The 14,921-nt window shown below is 40.8% G+C and overlaps 1 protein-coding gene across 6 annotated transcripts in view; it reads right to left on the bottom strand.

Moving 5' to 3' along the window:
* The window catches only part of rap1gapb (RAP1 GTPase activating protein b), a 143,406-nt gene that overhangs the window by 2,130 nt on the left and 126,355 nt on the right, over positions 1–14,921 (bottom strand). For 5 of the 6 annotated variants that reach the window (XM_042509013.1, XM_042508971.1, XM_042508981.1 and 2 more), the window contains 11 exons: positions 14,051–14,206; positions 13,840–13,911; positions 13,375–13,461; positions 11,494–11,637; positions 10,043–10,174; positions 6,103–6,212; positions 4,659–4,775; positions 3,987–4,116; positions 3,504–3,603; positions 2,931–3,040; positions 135–180 (listed from right to left, as the gene is read on the bottom strand). In XM_042509013.1, the coding sequence (XP_042364947.1) occupies positions 172–180; positions 2,931–3,040; positions 3,504–3,603; positions 3,987–4,116; positions 4,659–4,775; positions 6,103–6,212; positions 10,043–10,174; positions 11,494–11,637; positions 13,375–13,461; positions 13,840–13,911; positions 14,051–14,206 (1,167 nt within the window). In that variant the 3' untranslated portion in view covers positions 135–171. The remainder of the gene's footprint in view (positions 1–134; positions 181–2,930; positions 3,041–3,503; positions 3,604–3,986; positions 4,117–4,658; positions 4,776–6,102; positions 6,213–10,042; positions 10,175–11,493; positions 11,638–13,374; positions 13,462–13,839; positions 13,912–14,050; positions 14,207–14,921) is intronic. The other variant, XM_042508998.1, reaches the window with a different exon arrangement.

Genomic DNA, 14,921 nt, shown 5'->3' with positions numbered 1-14,921 from the left:
AAATTGGACAGACAGAAAGGAGAAGCAGGGCAATGAGGTGTTACACTGTTCAGAAAGAAGTAAAGAAAAATGTATATTTTTAGTCATACAGTCATTTAGTCGCGATACTACAGTATATTAATGTTATATCTAACCTGAGGATGGACGTCAATGTAGTGATCAGGAGTGTGGCTAACAGTTCTGCATACAGACATGGAGAGAAGAGGGCACAGTTAACAAACACAACAAGACCTGCAACATCAGAAAACATCAGAGAAGCTCGTGACGATTTTTTTAACTGCTTCACATGTTATCATTTGATTGAATGGGCATTATCAGTGGTCATCAGCCTCAGATATGCATTACATGGGACCTGCTACAGATACTAGCAGAGGTTTAGGAGGTCGTTATCAGCCTATAAACCCATTTGAAAGCTGGGCATATTGGCTTGATTTTTTTAAGAACATGGGAAGGCGGCAAGAAGCAAAGAAAGGAGAAATAAAACAAAAAATTAGCATGAAATTCGTAAAACATAAAAGAAAATTACCGCAAAATTAGTGAAAAAAAGAAAGTAAAAAAAGAACATAAAAAATGTATAAAAATTCTGACTCATACTTTTAAATATGTAATTTCCCTAGCTTTTTCCTTACACATTTTCCTCCAGCTTTTTAACAATCATTTTTTAAATCTACTAATTTCTTGCAATCTCTGGTACATCTCTTACCAAGTTGCTCATTTCCACTTTTCCCATGTTTTCAAAGGAAACAAAACCAAATTCTTCAGGTTTCAAAGGTTTAAATACTTGTGAAAGGTGTGTGAAAGCAGCACAAGAAAAGTGATGTCGCTCCAAGTGTTTATTGTTATAAAGCAACCTCCAGTGGCTGTGGTGATTGTGACAGAAGCAAAGGAGGAAGAAAAGTGATGTAGTATGAAGACTAAGAAAGTTCTGTGGGGAGAAGTTCAGTTCGTAGTTAAGGTTAAAAACAAAGCACAAATCACGGTTTGTGTTGAATAGATTTCTGCCAGAAAGAGCTTTCTGACAGAGGTCAGGGTATTTGATGGTTCAAACAAGCACGTCTTTACCCAATGAGCCCGCTGTTTGTCTCCCGTGTGACACCAAAAATCACAATGACAAATCCCAAAGTTATGCTACGTGACATCTTGTCATGCAGTCGCAGATTGGCCATCGGTAAGCTGAGGAATTTTTCCAAGGGGCTGGTCTTGTCAGGGATGATCACCTGTCTTTTTTCCCCCCAAACCCGGGATTATATACCACTTAACACCTTATTCTGAAATCTGGCATAGTCACTGGTGTGTTCTACTGCTAACTTTGCAGAGTCCGTCACTGGCTTTCCCTGTCATGTGGCTCTCTGGGCTGCTTGAATGCATCTACCATTAGTGTTAGTATATGGGAGCCTAAAGTTGTAACGTTGGCTAATTTGGTCATGGAGATGTTATTGATGGCCGTCTTTACCATAGTTATTTTTAGAATGTGCCTTGTGAGTGACTCATTTGGTCCCTGCGGGCGACCAGGCACTCAGCGATATCATGTTTGCCACTCTCGAGGCATATAATAAGCCCATGTGGAAGCCAGCCCAGCAATGAAAATTATTTGTTAAATACTCAGTGTAAATGTAGTGTGCTTCATGTGAATATGTAGTGTGAATAATCACCCCATTCGAGTGGCAACATACCCAAGAGGTATGATTTTAGTCCATTCTGTTTTTAGCCATGCTAGTCAGTCAGTAAACCAATTTGGTCCAGACTGAAATATTTCAACAATTATTGGATTACTATTCAATATTTCACAGACATTCCTGGTTCCCAGAATATGTATCCTTTTGACTTTGCTTGGAGTCAAATGTTTCAGCAGCTTTTGGATGAGCTGCGATGAAATTCATACAGATATTCATGTCTCCTCGGGATGAACTGGTCTAACTTTGGTGATCCCTTAACTAGTCATCCCACCCTATCAGCCAGTCAGAATTTCTATTTGTCTAATACTTTGGTTTTAGTTTATGAACAAATACCTGATGACAAAAACGAATGGCATCAGCCTCCGCGGCACTTCATGTCTAGTGCTAATCTATCAAGTCTCAGCATGATAATAACACTTTGACCCTTTAAAACATGAGAAAATTAATATGATTTATTCCTAAAACATAGGGAGAAGACAATGAGCAACTTAACAAAACATGGGCCAAAAATATGTAAAGAATAAAAAAATAGAAAATAGAAGAAAATTACCTAAAAGTAAGTAAAGAAAACAATAATAATAACAAAAACGAACAAGAAAATTGTTTGTTCAAAATATAATAAATATAATCATAAATATAGTTTCCTGAACATGTTTCCCTAGTTTTTTCAAACTAATTTTCAGGGGCATTTTCTTGTCAACTCTGACTTCTCGCAATTTGTACGACATTGTTGCTCATTGCCTGTTCCCCTGTGTTTTTGAAAGAGATCAAACCAATCTGCTCTGACCGAAGAGGGTTGAGTAGCTTGTGAAAGTTGTCTGAAAGAATCCAATGTCCATCCAGGTTTCAAAGGGTTGAACTGCGATGGCAAAAATGGTTGTCATTTTGAGAATGTTAGCACGGTTAGCATTTAGCTCAAAGCATTCCCATTCCTGGCTAAAGCCTCACAGAGCAGCTTGCATGGCTGCATACTCTTTGTATGGATGGACTGTTTAGTCTACAAAATGTCAGAAAACAGTAAAAACTAAATAAAAATATACTCGTTAAAAGTGTCCGCAACTCAAGGGGACATCTACAAAATCAAAATATCACATAAAACCAAAGCAAACGTTCCCATATGAGCTGGAGAAAGTGAATATCTGGACTTTCTGCTCAATAAATGACCTAAACAATTCACCAGAGGGAACTTTGTAAAACACAGAGGAGAGCCATCTGAGTGTCGCCTAATGACTGATGACAAGCAGTTTGTCTCACCGATGAGAACTTGTGCTCCTGCGAGGGGCGCTCTGTCTTGGGCCGGCTGTCTGTCCCTTTTGGCTCTGATGTCTTCACTGCGTCCGGTTGCTGCTGAAGACGAGAGGCGGCTGGGAGGGAGGCGACAGATGCGCGGTTGTCATGGTTAATAAACTCAAGAACATAATGCTGCCAGCTGTTCTGGCCTAAAAAGGATATCCCAGCATGCAAAAGATTAATGGTTCAGAGTGAATCATCAGCGGTACAAAAATACAGAATTTGCAGCATAATAGAAGTGGAGTGGGATTCACAAAAAAAAATTGAAATGTTTTTCTTTTTAGGCTTAGTAAACTTCATGCTTTTATGACAAATTTGCTCAGTTGTTGTTGGCAGCGAGCTCCACTGGTGCAGCTGAGGTGCTCTGATATTAATTGCTCCGGAAGCAGGGAGTGTTATTCTTACATCTGCCCCATTTAGATTTTCCCCAGATACTCTGGACATGTGAAACAGTTGACCTTTGGTATCTTGCTTGTTTCTCACACCTTCAGGCTGTCGCTGCCCCAGTAATATGAGCCCCCTTTGTCCTAAACTCACCTGGAAAACTTCCCTGGCTTGTACTGCACGCGCTGTCCTCCGCCGCAGAGCTGTACACGAATGAGTCTCCCTTGAGTGGCGTAACACAAGACACACTTTCCTGCAGGAGGGATAAAGGAAGTTAGGAATATTTCCCTTTTTTTTTATCACTGATAATGTATAAAAAGTACAGCCTAATCGTAACCACAGCTCGACTTGTATTTGCATCTCTCTTTTTTTAAATGCAAAATGGTGCAAGTGAAAGAAATGCACATTACTCATTTTGAAACATGTCATCACTGGGACATAGTTAAATCCATCAAACCTTCTCACATCCTCTGTTTTGAAATGTTTAAAGGACAGCTGGATTATTTTTTTCTCACAGTAAGAGTGAGACAAATATTAAATATGTCATCAGAAGCTGCCTGGTGGTTTGGTTTTGAGGCAGTGGCATGCATGTATGCACTTTCATTATGTGTTATCTCTCCGCCTGCTTCCACCCACCAGTCCAGTGTCGTACTCCTCGTCTGCCTCGTGCTCCTCCACGACGCTGGCGAAGCTGCTGGCATTGGAGGAGGAGCGGGAAAGGTCCTGAGCCTCGGGGATGGACGGCGCCCTGCAACACATCGCCAGACTACACACCTGGGTCACTCTGACCGCACAAACACCTGTGTTTTCAAACACAGTGAATTTATGTGGGTGGCACAATCACATTTTTTTCTCTATTTTTCGAATTTGGCACTTTAAAGCAAAGTGACAGCAGTGAGTTTGTATCAGTGCCAGGAAATCGTTTAAGCTCTGTAGCTGATGCAACCTTTTAAATTAGCTTTAAGGCCTGGTAATACTCACCAAAACATAAAGTTTGTCACAATATTTTTTGATGTACCCACATTAAAACAAACTGCAAGTGCAGCCTTAAAGACCCAGTTAAAAAGCTTTAAAATGGTTCAAATATAACTGAATATTTTGCAGGTAAGACCAAGCCAAGAGGGTCATATAGCAGCATAAAAATCAACAGAACATCAACATCAAATCACAATAGCGTCAAAATAAAATACAAAAATACAATACATAATAGAATGCATTGAAAGGTTGCAATATTTAATCTAGAAATTGTTTGTTAAATGAACTTAGATTTAAAGAAATCAGGGATAAGAGAATTTCAATAACTGTCACCTGTTCTTTGTAGCAAGGAATTCTGGAGAGCTGTGATTGGAGGAGTTGTCTGATTTGTTTTCCTGTGAAAAGTGGCCGCCCTCTGGTGTCCTCTGGGCGCTGGGTGACACCTCTCGGCTTTAGGACAGGGATAAAGAATGACACATGACAAAACTTAATAAATATACGGTAACACACTGGACAAATATTAGATGAATATTATAGGACAATTCTATCATCTATACATGTTTTGAAATAGATAAGTGCGGGGCCCTTTAACTGCCACAAACCACAAACTGTGTTAGACTGTTTTTGACATTTTTTCTTCACTAATGTGATGCAATGATTAACTGGTGCATCACAGATATTACAAGATATGGAAGGCCTTGTTTTAATAGTGCAAGCGCAACCACAAGTTAGGGTGGACGGACTGATACCAAAATATTGATACTACAGTGCGTTTTTGATTCTAGCATCAACTGGATTGATACCAAAAAAGGGATCCGTTTCTCTTCTATCCTGTCTGTATTTCAAGAATAAAACTGACTAGTTTAATCCGACACATAATTGCATTGATAACTGAACCAAAGAGGATAAAAAACAGGAGAAAGAGCTGCAAAAGAAAAGAACGGAGGAAAGGAGAAAAATGCCTCAGCATCCAGACCATGACAGAGAAATAGTCTTTTCAGAGAGGCTCGGGCAAATATATCCAGTTATATTGTAGTGAAATTAATATTTCAGTCAAATCAGATCTTCAGCATTGGTTAATGTTTCATTTTCAAACTGTTATTTGTCATCATTAGCTGTTACATTAGCAGACTGATTTTTCACCTCATAAATCACTGCTCTCGCCTACATGCAAGTGCATATTAATAAAAAGTATCAGTTTCAGTATCTGCGACTCTGACTCTGGCTCTGTATCAGGTCTAAACAGAATTTTGTGGTAATCCCCACACCTATAACAGTAGGCACAGGTTTTGTCCACACAGATTGTGTGGGCATCTCAAAGCGCACCTGCTACTTTGTTTCATGTATGTGAGCCTGTAGGTTTTATTTATTTATTTTTTTTTCATTTTGCACTTTGAGCCGACAGCAGCTGAGCCTGTTGCAGGTTTAAATTAAACATATGAGTCATATTGTTTATGCTGCTGTAACATTTTATCCACGCAGGTTTCAGATTTACGGAAAATGTGATACTACATGTCGTTCATTCAACACATTAATAGCATGTGCGCGTCCCGGGCAAACCCCCGCGTTTCTGCACGCATGAAGCACAACAAATAAAGCGATGCATTAATATCCCTCCTCTTGATCTGAGCTGCCATCCATCAAGAGCCTGCATCTTGCACAGTGTGTCTTCTAATGACTGATTTCCTCACTTTAATTTCGTTGCTTCCATCTGTTGCAACACTATTCTCTCCTCACTTCCCACTCCCTGCTGATCAGCTCTGCTCTGTCCTCTCACCTCCTCTCTTGGACCTCCTGAATGTTCTCGATGCCAATGGCACTGCTGCGACGGGAGCTGAAGGGCCCCGACTTCTTCCTGGTTGGGCTTTTCCCAGGAATGATCAATGACTGACGGTGGGCAGGGAGAGGAAAGTCAGACACACAATATGGGCACAAGCACAGCATAAAATATATACAGTACATGACAGTCGGCTACTGAAGTGAAAGATGTTGACATGTAGAGATATGCTGTGAGATAAATGATGAGCTGATGGCCTGATAAATCCTGTAGTCACACATTTGGGAACATGTTTTACATATCTGTAATACTCTGGCAGAAACTGATTAACAGGTATATATTCTATATTGTCTTATTAAAAATCCTTCTGTTGGGTTTTCTATTTGGTTCTTATTTTAAGTATTCAGGTCAGACGGCAAAGTTTACTTGTTCAAATTTCAAGATGTCTGGTACACTCTTCTAATTCGAGATGCAGCATGATTCATCAATGAGTGACTGTGTATAAGGACATGAGTGGGAGTCTGTTTACAATTCACTTTTCTGAATTTCTTACTTTTCTCTTACTGTGTTTAGGCATAAATTTAAAAGTGAAATGAAGCAAAGGAATTCATGCATGAAACCCTGAGATCTGCTGAGATGGAATGAATCGAGAAAATGTATCATCTGAAATGATATGATCTATCTGAAAAAAAAATCCTATTTGCATTACAAGCAAAACCATAAGATAAATGAGCTAAAACATCCCTCAGTCCAATATGGATTATTATTTTGTTAATGCATAAATGAAAAGGGTTACGCTACTTCATGAATAAATTAAATTATAATTAAGACTGTAACTACAAAAAAATGTCACTATACCTTATTACATCTATATACAGCCATCAGCCACAACACTTAAACCAGGTACGGTGAATAATATTGATCATCTTGTTATAATGCAATGATCTGCTGGTAGAACCTTGGGTCCTGGTCTTCATGTGGATGCCACCTGACACACACTATCTAACAAAATGCTGTTTCAACCGAAGTACACCTCCTCATGGCAGTGCCCCCCCCCCAACAGTACAATGCAACATTCAACACAACAAAAACTGACCAAATTCCCCAGATCCAAATCTGATCAACCATGAAGATGTCCAGCGTCCACAGCCACTTTTATGCTGCCTCTTCAAGGCGGGAATTTTATGTTATGCCGCTTCGCCATTCTGTATGAAAGGTACAATACAGGTACATACGGTACATAGCGGATCCTTTGAGTCTTTAGGAGGGCCTCCATGGATCGGACTTTTTCCATGGATGCTTGATCGAACTGAAATCTGGTGAATTTGGAGGCCAAGTTGGCGTCTTGAGCTCTGTCATGATCTCTGGGCAACAGTTTTTGCCATGTGGCATGGTGCATTGTCCTACAGGGGGCAGGGCACTGCCATCTGGGATTGCCGTGGCCATGGGGGAGGGGGGAGTTGGTCTGTAATAGTGTTGGGGTGGGTGGTGCATGCCAAGTGGCATCCACATAAAAGCCAAGACTTAAGAATTCCCAGCAGAACAATGCACTGTGACGAGATAAGTTTTATACACTTTATCTATGAGAGGTTTTAATGTTGTGGTTGATTGTTGTATGTGAAAACCTCTAACAGCCATGAGAACTAAAACAGGCACATTTTTAACTAAAAACTATTTACTGCACACTTACATTATCAGACAGTATAAGACAAAAGTAAAAAACAGAGACGAAAATAGTAAACAAGAAGGGAGAAATATACATGAACCTCTTCTATTGTTCCTATCCCTATGGCACTGCCTCGGCGTCCATATTTACTGGGACTTTTCCCTGGAACAAGCAATGACTGAGCCACATAAGACATGGCAAAGGAAGCACAGAGAGAGAGGAGATGATAGATTGACAAAAGTAAGAGGGGAAGGAAAAGAAACATCATAAGATTTCATGCGCAGAGCACAAAGAATTTAAACAGCAAGGTGCAAAAAAGCTTGAAAAAAGAGCTAATAGCGTGACTTAATAGAGAAAACATGATATTAGGGAAACAGTGAGAAGCTTTTTGGAGCAAAAGCAGGCTGGGATCCAACACAGGAGGGCACAGCAGGTGATGAGAGGTACCGAGGTAGCAGGCATGTTGGCAGTTTCTGCCCTGAGGGTTACAGGTTTGTTTAGTGATGCATTCAGAAGGAGGGAGAGGGCAAAGAGGGTTGACGACAGCCACAAGGGTCACTTTTAAGAAAATGTTGTCCTTTCAGAAATGGGGTAAATTTAGTCAAAATACTGTCAGTAACAGTTAGAATTACGGCTACAAGTTTAGGTGCCTCCGTGCACCAGTCAAGTTACTTAGTTTGCATCCATGTCTGTGAAAACATGGATGCTTCACATACAGAAGATCTAAATAATCAGCACAGTTTCAGGGCGGGCGCCTAAAATCAGTGTCACCAATTTAGTGTCCAACCAAATATTTCCCCTTCTGTTCCTGAGTTATGAAGTTGAGTGAAGGCCAGAAAAGTGTTTTTGCGCAAGATGTCACGTCACAGCGAAGTTGACCATTCGAATATAAAATGTCAGCACTTCTTAATTATATCCTAATAAACATTTGTGTGAAATTTTGTCATATTTAACATATGAACTCTCCTCTCATGTTATGGCCAAAAACATGTTTTGTCAATGTTTTGACAAACAGTGACCTTTGAACACCATATTCTAATATGTTCATCCTTGAGTCAAAGTAGACGTTTGTGCCAAAGTTAAGGAAACTAAGGGTTTTCCTAATGATGTTGTGTTCAAGAGAATGAGTTCATCACTGAGTCCAAGTCAATTTTTCTATCAAATTTGAAGAAAAAAAAACCCAAATTCCTCAAGGTGTTCTTGAGATATCTTGTTCACAAGAATGATGTGCATGCAAGGTCACAGGGACCATGACCTTTGACCTATGATGAGCAAAGTCTGATGAGCTGATCGTTGAGTCCAAGTCGACGTTTGTGCTGATATTGATGAAATTCCCTTTGGCTATTCTTGAGATATTGCGTATACGAGAATGAGGTGGATGCAAGTTCACAGTGACCTTGACCTTTGACTTATGACAACCAAAATCTAATTAGTTCACCCTTGAATCCATTTGGATGTTTGTGCTAAATCTTGCGATATTGAGTGATTTCACGAAAATGGGACGTGTGGACGGATAACTCGAAAACATAATTCCTCCAGTTTCGACTATCAACAGCGCAGAGACATAAAACTGGAACAGGAGTCAAAATAGCTGAAATTAACCCCATATTTGAAAGAACAGGAAGGTGCTCCTTGCATTTATGGCTTGTGCCATGCACACTTTGCAGCCACACATGCACATAAACAAAGCTGCGTGGAGAGGCTGGAACATTAGCAGGAGGTAAACAGTCATGACAAAAGCGCAGTAAGGAGGGAGGGAGTCTGGGTAGTCATACAGCTGTTACACTGAGCTCACTTCAAGACTCAGGAGAGAGAGACTGGGGCTCACAAACTATCAGGAAAGAAATCGTCTGATTCATCCCACATTGCATAGTCTATTTTTAACATCATCCTAGATATCTAGCTGTCACTCTATGTGGAGATGAAGACTTCTCTCAACAGATGAGAATGAATGTAAGGCTGAAAATGAATGATGTGGTTAATTTCCAAAAAAAGAAAAAAAGTTATTAACAGGAAAACTATGAGCCATAAATGGAAGAAGGCAATCAAGGAAAGCCACTTTAGTTCAAAGCAAGTGTGAATTTAAAATGTCAGGTATGAAAGTGCTTTGATAAGAACATACTGATGAGGAGCAATTTGCGTAAGTGCTGCTTATAAGAAGAACAGGGTTAGAGCAGTCTGTATTCATCCACCGTGCTGTGAACGGTGAACGCATACTGTATGCTGAGTGTACGTGTCAGGTGGGCATCATGTCAACCAAAATGGGCTACTTACAATCCCTGGGGTTTTGGGGCTCTCTGCGGGATTGTGGGTAAAGCTGCCACTGTGACTAGTGGAGACTGTGTGTGACTTCTTGTTACTGAGGCCCATGGCGTCCATAGACTGGCTTCTGCTGCGGATGACCCGCTACAGAGAGAAACGAGGAGATACTGTCAGTGGATCCACTTTGGATGTTATGTGGAAACGAAACACACTGACTGATTTTTTTTTAACTAGTGTATATACCACATATATGTGACTCTATATTTGACCAACATGTATGTCAGTAAATACTTTGCTAATACACAGATTGATTCTGTGTACTTTGTGCTGAACCTCTTTTTCTAATATGTGTGAATATTTTGGAATAATTGCATTGAATCTCTGAGGGCACAGATGTGTGTATTTGTGTGTGTGTGTACGTGTGCATGTGCACAGAAACTCACAGCGGTTACGTGTGTGTGTGCAGGACTATTTTTGAACACTTAGGGGCAGTGCAGGTCAACAGGCAGGAGGGAGAGGCTGCGTAAAAGAATTGTGGGTTCACAGGAGGTCGAGGAGAGAGTAGGCTTTGTTGTGGAGGAGGATGGAGCCGCATCTCTTTTCTAAAGTATCTATAGTTGGGTTTTGTGTCATGGGAAGGGAAGTTGAGATACAGTGTGAGCTAGGAAGACAGTGAGAGGAAGTAAAGGAGGCAGCAGGACAGCAGAGTCTACACTGTTAGAGGAAGACAGAGTTGGATATATTTGTGATTTGTGGAGGTTTGAGGGAGAGAAGGAGAGGCAGTAAGATAGCTCTCGACAAGTAGAAAGAAAAATAGAGACAGGATTTGTGGGCGAGAGAACATTGATACAGAGGTATGCCTGTATGAAGAATAAATGCATCTAAAGACAGACTGAGAGAAAGGTGGAATTATTTCTCCAAAGTAGCATGGAAACACAGAAAAGATGGCAGAGGACTAGTTGGTGACACGCAGAGGAGAGAAAAACAGCGAGGGAACGCTGCCCATGGGGAGACATGCAAACTGCATCATCAACTCTCTAATGAAGGGTCATTAAATCGTTCATCAGGCACACACAATCACAGCTCCTACCGCTGCGCCTCAGCGACCGGGCCTCGCTCCACCACCCTAATGGTCATTGATGGAGCACTCAGTCAGAGAAAGTGCCTTTCATACACAACAGGACGCTGCACAGCCTCAAAAACCACACCATCATGTGAAAACACACAGAGTTCAGCAGTCGCAGCCAAGTGAGGAAATCAAATGCCACAGGACTGGTCCTTTGAGATACTGCACATTTTCTATGCTTTGTTTTCTCATGTGTGAATACCCAGAATCCCAGCCAAGAGACAGGGGAGGGAAAAAAAGCATCCTTAAAAGTTTCTGCAGTCATAACCATTCTCTCTCATGCATGTGGAGTTGCAGATTAACGGTGCGTCTCGTCGAATGAGAGATGGAGCTGTACCTTAAAGGATTCAAAGAAGCCTCCTCCTCCTCCACCGGCCCCGTTCTCCAGCTTATCGTCTTCTCCACCCAGACCCATCATGGATTGGCTGTTAATGTGCAGCTCCTCATAGAGAGTCTCCAACAGGGCTGAACGTGTGCGCTCCTGGCAACAACAACACAGTCAGTCTGCACAGGTACTAACACTCTGAAATATTAATATCAAGTTAGTTCACCATTTCAGATTAAAAGCACCGGGGTGTAGGATTTAGGAGGATATATTGGCAGAAATGGAATATAAAATACTGTTTTCTTTGGTGTGTAATCATTTGAAAATAAGAACCGCCATGTTTTCATTATCTTAGAATGACCCGTTTATATCTACATAGGGAGATTGTCTTTGTCTACGCAGATCGCCACATTGCACCGCCATGTTTCTGCAGTAGCCCAGGATGGACAAACCAAACGTTGCCTCTAGATTGCGCCATTCACATTTTCAAACAAGGTCAGAAAAACAGATTTTTTACATGAAGCCGCTTTGTTCAATGTTATCATCAGTTTAAATTAGCGTGTATTTTTTTCTTGGGGAGGAAACCTCTGTGGATAATTCGGCTCCCAGAAAAAAAGTTATTAGAGATAAAAATTGAGCACACATTGGCAGGAGTCTGTCTCCAACATACCAAACAGCACTGAAGATGCATTGATTTGTAATATTAAACTGCTTTATTCAGTGTTTTTACCACTTTAAATCACCGCATCTGTTTGTTTCGGAGAGGAAGAGACGTCTGTGGATAATTTGGCTCCTGGTAAAAATCTCCTGAAAGTCTCAATCTTAAGTTATCAGAGACAAAAAGTGAGAATACATTAGCAGTTTTTTGGGTTAGCGGCCCGTCTGACATACCAAACAGCATTAAATCAATGGGTCCATTGGGGAGATAACCTGCAGACAATTCTGCTCATGGTTAAAAACCTCCTTAATGTTTGGATCAGAAATAAGGTGAGCTCACATTAGCAGGTACTGGGCTAAAACAGAAAAGGAGAAACACTGATGTTTAATGGGAAACTGCTTTATTCTGTGTTTCTTCTGGTTTTAGTCACCTGGTCTGTTTTGAAGTTGAGGAGACCTCTGCTGATAATTTGTCTCCCAGTAAAAACGTCCTAAGCAATGAACACTAAAGGAATTGCAATCTGCATTGCTAGATGCCACTAAATTCCCCAAAATCTTACACACTGTTCCTTTAAGGGATGTGGGTGACGCCATAGACAGTTAATAAAGATGGACGACGCGCCCCCACTTCTGCTGTGCTTAAGTGAGGCCAAAATATCCCAGATACAGGCACCGCCATATTGTACTGGTGAAGTCATTTGAAGCCGGAGTCTGAGCAGTATCGATATCCACTGTGGGGGAGTTCTCGCCAAAACACCCGTCCAATTGCGAGCAGCTCCATTGAATGCGAGCGCATGGATTGGCACACACAGCATGTACTTTTAGTTTGTAGTTTGGCCTATGTCCCATTCACTTACATTGAGGGGCAGGGTTTATGACCTATACTGCAGACAGACACCAGGGGGCGATCCAGTTTGAAATGTTACACTTTGAGGGATCTGTCATGTTGTCCATCTTTATATACAGTCTACGGGTGGCGCTGACTAAAATGATCAGACAGCACCACATCAGAGTGATAGACATCTGAGCTAGAGCTCATTAGCATTGTGGTTGTTGTTAGAGTTTGATGGTGATAAATCCGCCTTAAGTGAAACTGCTTTTTTATCAAGAACACAGCCAACCGGACGCTCACCTCGGCAAACACAGGTGTGCACTTAGACATGCACACATGCACAAACACACACACACACCACTAGAATTCACACTTCTCTGGCGCAGTTGTTTTTCTCTTCTCACCTCAAGCTTGGCAAACTTCTCAGCCTTGTAGCAGGCGTACTCTGCATTGATGAGCTTGGTGAAGAGGAACTCACGGAACTCGGGGCCCTGCAGAAGGCAAATACAGAGAAGGACAGGTTTTGATTTCTGGGTTGTGATGTCTGCTTGTAAAGTAGAATTTAATTTTTGTTGAACCTGGGGTTACAGAGCCTACTCCATAGCTGCCCCTTCCCTCAGGGACTCTCTGCCCAAACACATCAGTGACTACACCCACCTCTCCCAGTTCAAAACACACTTCAAAACCCACCTGTTTAAAACTACTTTTAATGTCTAATTAATGTTGTATAAATTTTAATGTTGTGTGTATTTTATTATGTATTTTAATGTATTTCTTTGATCTTTCTTGACTTTTGTAAAGTGTCTTTGAGTTTCCTGAAAAGCACTCTATAGATAAAATGTATTATTATAATTATTCTTATTATTGACCTTTTTGAAGATTGCAGGGTCAGGCAATGCAGGGCCAAAGAAAGGTACATCATCCCGTGCAGTCACAGACACCTGGAGGAGAGAGCAGATGCACACTGATAACACTGTGATCCGTGATGCACATGCCACTTATTAAAACAGCAGGTGACTTTATTGGTCACTGTCCATCAAAGTTTCTTGATATAGTATCATGCAATACTATGGAGCCAACCTTGTAGGTGACATTGTCAGTACACGCGTTCTCCACCTGCACCACCACGTACGCGTGCAGGAAGTTGGACTGGATCATGTCTGGTACAAAGGGCGTGTTCTCCTCCTGGAACACGATGGCTACGATGTCGTTTCCTATGTGCCTCTTCCTCTGCAGCTGGATAGCACAAATAAACAAAACTAACAACAGCGGAAACATCTAAAATGACCAGTTAGAGAATCAGGCCTGTAACAGAATCACTTCCAGGAGTTGCACTGACGGATCGACCCTGAATAAATATAGTCCAGCCAGAGAGGCAGACAGGACTTTAACCCAAGAGTACAACCTTCTCTCTGAGATATACGACACACCCTGGTTTTACACTACTATAACTAAAACCTTTAAAAACTGAGAGTTTTTTTTTCATAATCATGGGAGGAGGGCAATGAGCATTAAAAGAATAAGTTACCCCAAAATTAGCAAGAAATAATTTAAAAGTACAAGAAAAAACATCAAAATAAAATAAATAAAAGAGGGAAAAAGTTATAAAAAAAAAAAAAGCAAAATAAGGAAATGGCTTGCAAAAAGTGTTTAAAATTTAAAGTTTAAGTTTAAAGTTTAAAAGTTTTTCCCTATCCTTTTTCCTTTTTCCCTTGACATTTTCTACAAAGTTTCTAATTGCATATTTTCCTGTGTTTTTGAGAGAAATAGCAAACATTTTTTTCAGGTTTCAAAGGTTTCAATACTTGTGAAAGGCGTCTGAAAGCAGCACAAGAAAAGTAATGTTGCTCCAGGTGTCAAAGGGTTAAATTCTTATGCCTGAGCTTTCAAAGACTGTTGATAGTGCGGAAATTAATGCATCTGAATACCAGTGGAGGCACTGCAAAGTCTA

The sequence above is a fragment of the Plectropomus leopardus genome, chromosome 2 (genome assembly GCF_008729295.1).
Source record: "Plectropomus leopardus isolate mb chromosome 2, YSFRI_Pleo_2.0, whole genome shotgun sequence".
Lineage (NCBI taxonomy): Eukaryota > Metazoa > Chordata > Actinopteri > Perciformes > Serranidae > Plectropomus > Plectropomus leopardus.
The sequence above is the reverse complement of the archived record's forward strand: the minus strand, read 5'-3'. Positions and strand labels throughout refer to the sequence as shown.